This window comes from Watersipora subatra, unplaced genomic scaffold (genome assembly GCF_963576615.1).
Source record: "Watersipora subatra unplaced genomic scaffold, tzWatSuba1.1 SCAFFOLD_130, whole genome shotgun sequence".
Lineage (NCBI taxonomy): Eukaryota > Metazoa > Bryozoa > Gymnolaemata > Cheilostomatida > Watersiporidae > Watersipora > Watersipora subatra.
This window is the reverse complement of record NW_027045335.1, coordinates 62,328-75,032: the sequence shown is the minus strand read 5'-3', so window position 1 is coordinate 75,032 and position 12,705 is coordinate 62,328. Positions and strand designations below refer to the sequence as shown.

The following is a 12,705-nucleotide window of genomic DNA, read 5'->3' as shown; positions in this document are numbered from 1 at the left end:
AACTGTGACGTATGAAATCGACTTAATGATCATGTGCCGGAGTTGGGCACCCTTACCGCCGTTACGTATAACGATGGTTTTAGGCTATGAAATGTGAAACGCTTCTCGCAATAAGAAATAATCTAAAAACTAGCTCTGGTTTCTCAGGAAAACCAAGCAAACATTGTGTGGTAAAGGCAGTTGCCCACAACCCCTCGCCATGATTTTTAAAAAGAGAAGAGCAGATTTTGACTATTGTGTTTCAAAATTTAACTCGATCTCCACGGATATGCTCCGAAGATCCTCTGTTCAACGAATGGCACGTGTATAGTCTATATGCGACATCCGCGATATGCAGTTTGTTTAAAAAAAGAAATAGGAATGTGACATTTGTTCATTCATCAATTTTCTACTGTGTATCTACTGCAGATTTTAGTTGATTTTCATGATTATCGTCACTGTTAACAGACTGTAAGTTCATTACAGTCAAAATCTTAAAAAGAATAACTTGACCGTGCTGTTCTTGCTGTAAGAAAAGAAAACGATAACTTTTGATTTGATTTTTCTATTGATTTATTATCTTATCAATGATTATTTTTTATGAATAATAAAATAATCATAATGCATATTATGCAAAATAATAGTATAACTGCGTATAGAATAAATGATGTAACTAGTATAATTTGTAGAAAATTCCAAATGATAACCGAGATTGATTTAATTGACTCCATTTATTAGCTATAGTTGAAAAAAATCTGAACAACGCTAAAGATGAGTCTGAATAGGGAAGCTAAGTGGGAGAACAACAAAACTGAGCTGAACTAGCAAGATAGCAAAATGTTGCGAAATAGTAGATGCGTGTAACTATTTTATGCTAAAACTAATCTACATGTCAGAGGGACTGGTTCGGAATTCTAGAGCAATGATTGTTAGGCCCAATTTGATTGTTCTATACTTCTGAGGATTAAACCAATTAAAACACCGTGATTGTTATAGGAGAGCGCATTAGTTGGCTTAATTGACCAATGGCACACAAGTCGATTTCATACGTCATATATTGATGATTACCAAAACACTTATGTTCTTTTAGTAGACCTATGTTTGGCTGGCTATATCCCAGCTTCTGGTAGGTCAATCTCCTTGATGCTTTTTTTAGAACATCAGTCAACACCTCAAGATAAATAATAAAGGATAATAATATTATGCTTTCTCTATTCTTTAATGGAATGAGGCTTTTTTGAATTTCAGAAAACATATTTCAAATTTTGGTGTTTTTCAAATTATTTATGCTTGTCCATATTTACATTTGGTCAATCGATCTAATCTGTGAGTAAACAATTCTTTAGAGTATCCAACCTGCTCATCTTTTTTCTTGTGTATCTTCTCTACTGACTGAGCTGTTTCCAGGTCATATTCAGCAAGTGTTTGAGAAGTGAACTTGAAGATTCGTTCCAAACCCTCTTCCTTCTCAATCATCTCTTTCTTCAGCTTGTTTATTTCATCATTTAGCAGTAGTACAAGCTCTTTCAAAGACATTAGCTGATGGGACTCTCCTGCATGAAACTGATAACTTAGCAAAATTTTCAGCATTTCATGTAAAATATATTTCATATAAAATCAAAAGTCCTAAAAGTTTACACCACTTCTATCAACTGAATTACTTTATACTGTTCAGACAAAAGATCACTAACGATCGCAGGATCAAAAAAATTTTTATTTCACCATTATGAACATCGAGCGATATTTACTGGTTTTCAAACTTCAGTTTTTTTTCAAAAATCCAAAAGTCATGATTTCTTTAGCTTTCAGCACAAGGCAACGCTTGTCAGATAATCGTTTAATATTGTGTTTTATCGACTAATATCTTATTGATGATATTTAAAACTTACTAGCGTTCATATCATTTGTTTAATGTTACTGGACCACTGCTTTACAAACGTCTACCGAAAGCGACACAAAAGTCATTTTTTTCCCACACAACCGATAAATATCATTTTTGTCATTTCACAAGCCAAAGGTTTAACTCATTAAACCCTAACAGCCGGTATTTCGTGAAGGGTGTATCAGAAACCATACCAGCTAAAACTGGCATTCACATGATTCTGTTTACAGATGCTGTTTCAAAGTAACAGCGTAAACCAATCAAATAAATTATTGCACAGGGTATCAGACCAGAAACCTCTTTTTTATTTTTAACCATTTTCAAAGATATTTATCAACAACCTTCTATATAACAATATTTTTATTGAAAGAATAACATCAAAAAATTGATTCAACCCGTTTGTTGGTAGTTTATTCAGCATTGCTATGTATCATGTAAGACAGAGAATATAAGCTTTACCTTTCAAAGCTTTGTCTTTAAAGCTGATGTTTATAATATTTATTACACATGTAGAACAGTTACCACTAAACTAGTACAAAATTACAGGATAAGATCTTTGCTACAGGACTACAGTCATAGAGATTATGAAAAATATTTCATTGTGAAATATGTGTTGCAGGCAAAATTTTTATGTGAAGCCATTTACCCTCGGAGCAAGTTCCCATAGAAGAGACACATTCAGTGCAACTCATCTTTAAGCATTTTCTGCACCCCAAACTGATTGGTTTGTTGTCATGATCAGCACAGACTCTGCTTTGCTGACACTTCAGTAGTTCATATTGCTCCATGTTTATGGTTGGATGAGGCTCACCAAACTCTTCCTGATACTCCTGATGAATCTATAATATAAAGTTTGTTACCATGTTGTCACCATTGGAGGCTGTTCTCAATAAAGTATAAGTAGTTAAATACAGAGTAGCTCACTTGATCAATGCTAATATAGTTCAATGGCTAGACGTAACCATAAAGTAAAGTGTACATAAATATTAAAATGTGTTACCAGAAGCTAAATTTACTAATCCCATCACAGATTGCCACGAACTCTTTGAAGAAATATTTATTTGCAACCTTAGCCCTAATTGAAATGCCTTAATCATTGAACAAACCGACCTTATCTATGTAGATAGACACTAAAAGTCTACAGTTTAATACAACTACAATGTACTTTAAACATCATGCAAGGCATCTTAGAAATTTTATATATTCTGATCGTTGAAAGCTTTAGGTGGTTAAAAATTTGACCCATTGCTAACTAACCATTTACATTGACCCAGCTGGTTCAGCACTTATAAAATATAAAAAAAATTGTCTGTAAGTTTGGCAGATTTTGTTAGATAACATGAAATAAAATTGAAAGAAATGCATGTGTTTTTAGTTGAGAAAATATGTACTTATGAAGTTTTGAATGACAAAAAGACAGAAACTCAAAATGATATGAAACATTTTAAAAAATTCTCATACAACTGTTGTTTTACATATCTAATAAACAACAACAATGTAAAAGAGAATGTGCCAACAAAATGACTTTCTTGAACGATAATATTCAATTGTCTTGGATACCTGTTTAACGAAAGTTATTTAAATTGACCTAATAAAAACAAGATGACTGCTGTTACTGTTTGATTAGTACTTATGATTTAAATTCCCCTGCCTTTTGTAAAACAAACTAAAATGTTGGTAAAATTTTTCTCAATCTGACTTATAATTAACCCTTTGACCAGGTATATGCCCCCAAAACAACCAAAAATCATGTAATATATTTTCGAAAATTCCATAAAATCGATATTTTATGAACATGCATAGCTCAAATCTTGAACTGATTTCTATGAACATAAATTTTTGTACATAAAAATTCATTTATATATGTACTACTTGAAAAAAGTACAACCATGTGCAATTGCCCCTGTATAAAATGCTTGGAAGCATTTTTTTCGGTAGAGACAAACGCTATAACGTAGCCGTGCGAGCCACCATAACGATCGTTTTCTTTGTATATTGCAAGTATATTAAAAGACTAAAAAGTTTACATCACTTCTATCATTTGAATTATTTTTATTCTGATCAGACAAAAAATCACTAACGATCGCAGGATCAACTAATCTTTTCTTTTACCGTTTAGAAAGTCGAGCCGATGTTGACTTGTTTTTCCAACTTTTTATCTTTTCCAAGGAGGCGCGATTTGTTTAGTTTTTAGCACAAAGCAACGCCTCTCAGATAATTGTTTTATATTGTAAATCATCGACCGATATCTTGTTGATGATATTTAAAACTTACTAGTGTTCATATCCTTTGTTTAATGCTACTAGGCGACAGCTCTATAAACGTCTATCGACATAGACATAAATGTCATTTCCCCATGCAACCGATAAACGACATTCTGGTCGTTTCCCCTACAAAAGGGTTAAATAAAATCAATAAAAGTCAATTAAATGAATTTAACATCAATAAAAGGCTAAAATATCAGCTACAATTTGATGTTATTTTTTTTCTTTGTAGACTAATCCTGTTCAGAGATATAAGCGTTTGAATGAGGTCATCTCTATTAAAGCTAAGATTTGAGTGGGTATGTCATTCGTGGCATAACGAGTGATACATGTGAAAAGAGTCTCTGGTCGATAAATAGATAGTGTCTTTTTTAGCAAATAACCAACACAGAAATTTTATATAAATCATAACAAATCTTATCACTTGTAAAACGTGTTGTCTGTAATCTCGAAGTTATGGATTTAACTTTATTATTATATCACATCCATATTTACTAAATTAATTAATACCGTTAATTTAATGTATTACTAGATCGACTACGTTTTATGGACTAACAACATAATTGTAACAATGTTTCAAAATCCTGTAGAGGCGACTCAAAGTTTTGGTCAGAGCATCAGATAGTTAAAGTTTTTGACAGACAGCATAAAGTTAATGATGACATAATTTATTTTAGCCAACCTTAGCAAAAACGAAATAAAATATATGACACTAGATAGTGAAGATTACATAGACTAACATAACAAAAAAGACACTAACAGAAGCGTTTTACACGACCCAAAAATAACTAACAAATGGTTTGTGTTTCATTGTGTTATGATTTTGACACCATACGAACATAATATATAAAGCATTCCTTACCTCATGATGTCGGACACAGAAAATCTTATTACATTGTGGGCAATATGAAAATGCATGTTGATCGTCTTTTCCTTTTTTGGCACAGGGATCACATGATCTTGGCTTATCCTTTGTTACATCATATGATGGCAGCTTATCTAGTGGCACCTCACAGACCACTCTACAATATCAAGTTCATCAAAGCTAACAGTCAAAACGCAAACCACTTTCTATTATTTTAGCAACTATCACTTAGGTTATTAGAAGGGCAAACTTTTACCAACAAATGAGTCGCATCGACTTTTTCCGCGATAATAAAATTTGTTATTATAACCAAAGAAGTGGATAAAGATGTTTGTGAACTGGTTGCAATTAAATTTTATTTATTAAGTGTTTAAAAAATTTGGTTCGTTAGACAAATTGCCCAGGGTTACCTACACATTGAAAAAAACAGTCAGGATTCAAAGGGTTAAAAACATGAAAGCAATGTTTATACGCTGTCTTCTAGCAACATGCATGCATTATATCATTGGTAATATATACAATACTTTATTGTTTATGAAATATTAAAAATAACTGCAAAACAAATTGTATAACTTCTAATCCGTGCTTTGCCTACTCGCCGCCTAAAACTCTAAGTTTATCAAATTAATGTGATATGAGATAATAGTCGTTAGTCATTTCTGCTTTTCAACAAGGAATATTAATTTTATGATAGCTTCAACTTTTGTTTTTAAATATGCCATTTGTTTAATAAAGGTTTGAAATCTATATTCTCTTGTCCCCTTACTTCATCTCATTCTGTTAAGAATGGAAAATAAGTTTTTGAACAATTTATGAAATTTGAAAAAAAAACACGTCAGAGTTTTGATTACAGACACATCAATTTCAACTTGTGATCAAGTACATTGGTACTTTAGCGTTTGTTATTTTTTAATTAAATATTTCTTGGTTTTTTCATCCAGAGCAACTAGTGACTATATCCCTAATAATAGGACATGGTCTACGTGACTAGGGACATGTCACTGTATCTGATTGTTTACATTAGCCAGCAGGAAGCCTGCCCGACTAGCCGGGAGTCATAATCATTGAACTGATAGGTTACACAACAGCTCCTAGTAGTGTGTTTACTTTACATCTTGCGGTTCTCAGTCAATATCCAAAGTTCATGCATTTCTCTGCTGCTGGCTGTAAACTCATTTCATGCTTTGACTTGACATACAGAATATATGAGCTAATAAGTCAAAATGTTCTAATAATCATCATTCACATTTGATTGCATACATAGGAATTTTTACAGAATACTGCATGAGGGAAACCCCTATTGTTCTTATTTTTTAAAGATTGAAATTTGGTCATTTTTACTTTTATCTTTAAACATTACTTTAACTAGTTTATCCCTATCATTATAACACTGTTTATGGAATAAAGTCACGTCATTATATTATATTGTTTAAAATATCAGGCGTGGAGCCTTTGCTAGCGCCTAGCAAAGCAAATTATGGAATAATAATATTTTGAGACTCTATTTTAAGAGTATACTGACACACAAAGTTGTTAACTAAATGTAATACACAACATTTGTCTGCTTTTTAACATGACCCTATAACTAAACTTTGTCACCTAGCAACACACCTGCAGTCTTCCCATGGACATATCAGGATGTTATTCTCATCATAGAAGCCAGTTAGACATTCAAGGCAATGTACATGGTTGCAGGTAAGTTGATGAGGATTGGGTAGAGTTACTCCTTGTCTCAAACAGAAACCACATTCCACGGCAGGTGGAACAATCTCTTCCATGTTAGCCATATTTAGAACTACAAATATAAATTCATATTTTAAGTTCAAGACTAAGGTTACATTGACAAACACCTAATAAATACTCAAACTGTGTGGGTTTATTTTTTTGCTTAAATTGTATGTTGCACCCATTAAGCCCATTCAAGCAGCAAGGCAAATACTGTTTCAACTAGATGACTCTTATATATCAACTTTGTATCTCAATGTGATGACTGTCTTTAACAGCATAATGAAATCAGTAGTTCTGATATAGAGGGTAGTACCAAAAGTTTTGTTAAATCCCAGACAAAATAAAATTTATTATTGCTGACAGAATCGAGAAGCGTTCCGACTAACCTCATAAAAGAAAGCGTAACTATGAATCAATGCAGTGTTGATGATGGTTAATTTATAGGCAATCATAGATTACAAATAACGGGCAAATACACAATAAATACGCACAATGTGTCTGTTTGTTTTATTGCTAAAACCATGTGTTGCCTAACATTAAGCCTATCAACTGCCTACCTATGCAGCTAAATAAATCATGTGAGCCAGGACTGGCGGAAGTGTTCAGGAGATGCTGTATTGGTACAACCACACTCCAAATTTTGCTAAAGCAGTATCTGCTGAATCACTGTTCTGTGAGGGGGTGCCGTCCTCACACTTATGGGTTCTGTGTGAAACAAGGCGTTCACTCTAACCATTAAACGAGATATTATATTTGAGTCAGATACAGTGTGTACATAGCAACCGCTTGTAAAATAACTGCTGATATAAAGCTAAAAACCGTTCTTATATACAAAAACTGTGACAGCATGATTGACGTCAAAGTATAAACATTGTCAAACACAACTTGGTATATGTGGCGCACAACATTAGACAAAATATACATTGTATGTTTTTAGACACCGATGGCACGACCAAAGTTCACAGGAAGATATATCATTAAGTATGATGAAATGTTTCAAGAATAAATCTTGAAGGCAGAGACAGGATGAGATTGTTGGCTTTAGACATTGTTCATATTAATTAATGTCAGCAATGACTGTCAATATACATGTAAATAAAACAGTAAGCATTGCATAGCTTGCGAAATGAGTGTTATTCTTGGAATGTTACTGTGATGTTATTATAACAAGATAATGGTTGTCCTATACAGCTGACATATTTAGGTCAACTCCGGTGATCTTATTCTTTGAGATATTATGATATCTTACAGTTCAACTATCAGTTAAGATCGCTGCCTGACACTGCAACCAACGCACTGAGACATGCCAAGACACTTGAATCCATTTAAGCCCGGAGATATAGTCTATGTGAAGCCGGTCAAGTAAAAGTATATTACAATTTGGCCGACTGGCAGAGTCGCAGCACTCTTATCAAACACTGTTGCTAAATTAGATGAAATACCACGACACATAGCAGATCTACAGCTTTGTCACCGAATCTCACCAAGTAATCCAGCCAGTGATGCAGAAGTTTCTATAGATTTACCATACCAATTACCACCCGACGACGACAAAGACAGACATTGGAAACGAAAACAATGCTAATCAAGAAATAGTAGACCATAATGAGGCTCGTGTCAGCCATAGAGAACGCCACCCGCCACAATGGTTCGCAGATTTTTATGTAATTGACTGATGTGATTTAGAAATCAGGAGGAGGTTTGAATAGGAATCGTCTGAACACGTAGAATTATTTTTCATGTAAATAGGAATTGTCTGAACATGTTGAAGTAGTATTCATTTAATATTGTTTGTGTTTTATGTAATGCTTTGCTGTATAAGTAATGCTTGCTAATATTGTACTGTATCATCAGCATGCGTAATGCTTACAGCCACCTACTTTTGTCATCTTCAACTATAGTTGCACATTGACAGTGCTCGCAGCGAGTAGATGCCACAGGAATGTTTATGTAAACATTGCAGTAGGCTTGATAGAGCAGTTGCGTGTTATGCTACGGGTCAGTTGAATTAGCACAGTGCTGCTGTATTACATGTAATCACTTGCTGCGAATAAAGTGCTTTGACTAATTATATTCTCTGTGTGTGACCAGAAAATCATCAACTAGCCACAGGGATCTTGAATTTCGAGCTGTCACATTCTAACGGAAACTTATGATATATATTTACAGAAAATGATGCAAAAATCTATTTACTCTCCAGCAAAATTTGTTAGGTTAACTTCTCCCTAGTACTACCGAACGGAACGGACATATCAAATGAAACTGCTCCAGTCAGGCGTAGCGATTATGCTTTGGTTTAGCCTTAGTACCCATAACCCTTCGGACTCGGTTTTATTACAATAATAATAGACCTAAGCGAATAGTCTCCACTGCACATTCCTCAAAAATAACCCCGCGTAAACAACCCGCTAGAAGAAAACTTTGTAAAGCTTGTAATAAATTTCCTGCTACAGTACTTTAAGTTGTATCGTTTTGTAATTATGCCCAAGCAGCAGTTTTCTCCAACATATTATATCATCAGAAACAAACAACCATAATAACTAGTAAGATATCAGCTCTTGAGCGCTTGTATAACTTGTTTATAAACCAAATTAAACAGATTTCTTCTGGTAGAACATCATAATCATAAGAGTAGTTATTCCTAGAAAAGGCTAAATAATGCCTAAAGAAGTACTTGCACAAAATGTTAGGTTATTTTATCAAAAAGTATCAGTATTATTCTATCATTTGCCACAAATCATGTTATTTGAGGTGTTCTGCCCACTAAGATGTTTCAAGATTAAAATGGACCAAACTTTGTGGCATTAATACGCTCATAAGAACAATAAGCGCCAATAATTACCCAAAATGATATAGACAGCTGTGAAGCTGCTGTCTATTGCTCGAACTTACATCAGCTTTTTCATGGTTTATAACAACAAAAGTCGCGATAAATAATAAATTGTTGCATCGTATATATAACAACAGCGAAAAAAGATTGCAGCAAACGCAGCAATACATCAAAAAGCAAGCATAAAAATCTAGGGTGATTGAAATGCTGATAGAATCAAGCATGAAAGTTGTGCAACTGGCATAAATGATACTATGTGAATAAATGGGATATCAGTAAAATTTGGAGTTGTCTAAACATTATAATGAAACATTTTTTTATGAAAACTGGATAAAATTTAAACTAAATCATGATTATTATTCATCATCACAACTTCATATGAAAGAGAATAACCTCATACAGCGGCAACAAATGAATATTCCGTAAAAAGGACTTTACAAAGTGACATGCACAGGCAGAGAGCTGTCACCAACATTAGAAGAGCCAGCCAGATTTTCAGTCTGTTGAAACATTGTAGCAGTCAATATACTGCAAATAAACAATCGGCTATCAGTGAGACAATTATTTACAATACGTTATATTATGAAATTATTTATATAGCTTATAACATCATTTTATTCGAGATACATACTATATAGCAGTAGGAAAACGTATCATAATTTTACTTTACGAGAAAAGCTTCATAAAACGGCTGTGAAAATGATGGCATGTAATACAAATACTTTTGTTTTAATTAATTAATTAAAAATAGGATCTTAGGATTAGGATTACTGAAAAATAAATTCCACAATACTACCACAAATGGTTTCTGAGTTGCTGGTTTTATACAAGTGGTTGCCAGATTTTAAATAAGGTTACCATGAAATCAGAGATTTTAATATCAGTGAGCAGTTTCAGCTCATAGAAGTGATCCTAAAGTAGATATTCCACATTGGATGATACAAAAACTGCAAGTGAAACAAAACTAACCAAGTAAAATCTGACTCAAGGACCACAAACTTTGTATCCCAATGTGATGACTGTTTTCAAAAACATAATGGAATCGGTAATTCTGAGATAAAAGGTAGTACCCAGAATTTGGTTAGATCCCAGCAAAAATAAATTGACTTATTGCTGACAGAGTCTAGGAGCGTTTTGGCTAATCTCATAGGAGAAAGCGTAACAATGAACCAATGCATTGTTAATGATATTTATCTTATAGGCAATCATAGGCTGCACAGTGAAAAATAAAAATCCCTCAATGTCTAATATAACATGAAGGCCTACTATACCCAAAACTGATTAACAATTGATGAGTGTTTGGCTACTATTATAGAGGTGATGGGTTCCTGTCTGTTATACAAGTTATTCACCACAGAATGGCAACTACAAAGTTGTGATGCAAAGAAGGCCAAACTGGTTCAGCAGCACGGGAAACAGACACAATAATTACACCAACCTGAACTATTACTAGAGTAGATTACAATACATTACTCAGAGTGCATCTATCTGTCACTCTATCACAATGGTCGTGAGCTGCTGCGTCTGCTCTTCTGTTTGTGTTTCTCTAATGTAAAGTAACAAGCAACTATGCTTATGACAGTCATATCTTGACATACGAGCTTAATGCATTCTGGAAATGAGCATGTACGTCAATTTGATGGCATCTCAAGGCACTATTTCCTGTTTAAAATCTCTAATCAAAAATAACCTGATACCATGTTAGAAAAAAACACCTAAACAAGATGATTTTTGTGTAAAAGTGTGTTTTTAGATACTGAAATTCTGAACATGTGCCCCAAAGTAATAATTACTCATTTAGCTGTTAAGAATTGCAATAATTAAATAACTTGCTCAAAAGTCAGCGCGTATATCGCGCTTATCGCATGTTGGGGCACTCGTATGTTGAAGTATGATGGTACTAATCAATATATACTATCAAAGCCAAAAGGCTTTTTTGGGAGAGATACTAATACAATATGCAGCTTCTGACAAACTAGCGAGTAGCTCATTATTATTTGTTCCTATGAAATGCTCAAAAGATATTTACTATGTTTAACTATTAATTATATAGAAATATTCCACAGCAGTACAACATAACTATGTTATGATCATCTCCTTAACTCATCAGTCTAACAATAGTAGTAGCTTTGTTAGATATTGTCTAGTAGCCTAATAAAAAATGAGACATCGATGAAATGATACTACATGTAAAACTGTATAAAAATAATACACTTAGCCTTGGGGTTAGAAACTTAGGTTTAGTATATTACACTAGAGCAGCCTGATAGCCATTAATACTCTGTAGCCTAATCAGCTCATTACACAAGGACAAAGTGAATAGCCGAACTGGAAGATATACTGACGAGTGTCCAGCCACTCAATTACGTTCAGTCTACATGTATATTATCATTGATAGTTTAGATTTCCATTAGTCACTTTCAAATTGAGATTCATGATATACATCTATAGAAAATGATGCAAAAGTATATTTACTCACCAACAAAGTCTTGCTCGGCAGCTTCCTCCTAGTAGTACCGGAACGTACGTAAGAAATGAAACTGCTCCAGTCAAGCGTTGCAATCATTCATCGCTTTAGCCTTAGAGACCATAACGCTTTGGACTCTGTTTGCTTAGAATAATAATAGCCGTAGAGGTTTAGTCTCCATGGCTATTTGCACAAAGATTACGCAAATAAGCTGCTGGAGGAAAACTTTGGTTGGCTTATAAAATAAATCTCATGCTACAGTACTAAAGTATGTACATGTATTGTTCGGTACTAAAATATGTATTGTTTTGTTATTTTGCCTAAACAGCATATTATTTTACAATAGATTGTGTCAGAGAAAAAAATGACAACTAACAAGAATTCAGCTTTTGATAGCTAGTATGACTAATTTAACAGTGAAATTAAATTGCTTTCCTCTGGTAAATGTCATAAATGTCATGAGCATTAAAGGTTGACTCGCAACAAAATTCACATTACAGTTATTTGGTATCAAAAGATTCACCATGTCTTACTCTGTTGGGTTGTAAGTGCCAAATATGTGGAAATGTGATTACAAGCTCTTAAAAGCTCAAAAATGAAAAGCGGCCGTAGATTTGAATCTTTTTATTTCGATGGCAATGCCACAATATTTGGTCATCGTCTTGTCACGTAGGTTCTCACGCGAATTGA

General features: G+C 33.6%; 1 protein-coding gene across 1 annotated transcript in view; it reads right to left on the bottom strand.

Moving 5' to 3' along the window:
- LOC137410188 (uncharacterized) overlaps positions 1-12,129 on the bottom strand; it is a 28,820-nt gene extending 16,691 nt beyond the window's left edge. Inside the window, exons 1-5 of the mRNA XM_068095769.1 lie at positions 12,028-12,129; positions 6,602-6,785; positions 4,988-5,147; positions 2,508-2,700; positions 1,336-1,532 (exon numbers count right to left, since the gene is read on the bottom strand). Of these exons, the coding sequence (XP_067951870.1) occupies positions 1,336-1,532; positions 2,508-2,700; positions 4,988-5,147; positions 6,602-6,777 (726 nt within the window). The 5' untranslated portion in view covers positions 6,778-6,785; positions 12,028-12,129. The remainder of the gene's footprint in view (positions 1-1,335; positions 1,533-2,507; positions 2,701-4,987; positions 5,148-6,601; positions 6,786-12,027) is intronic.
- Between the last annotated feature and the right edge of the window lie 576 nt (positions 12,130-12,705).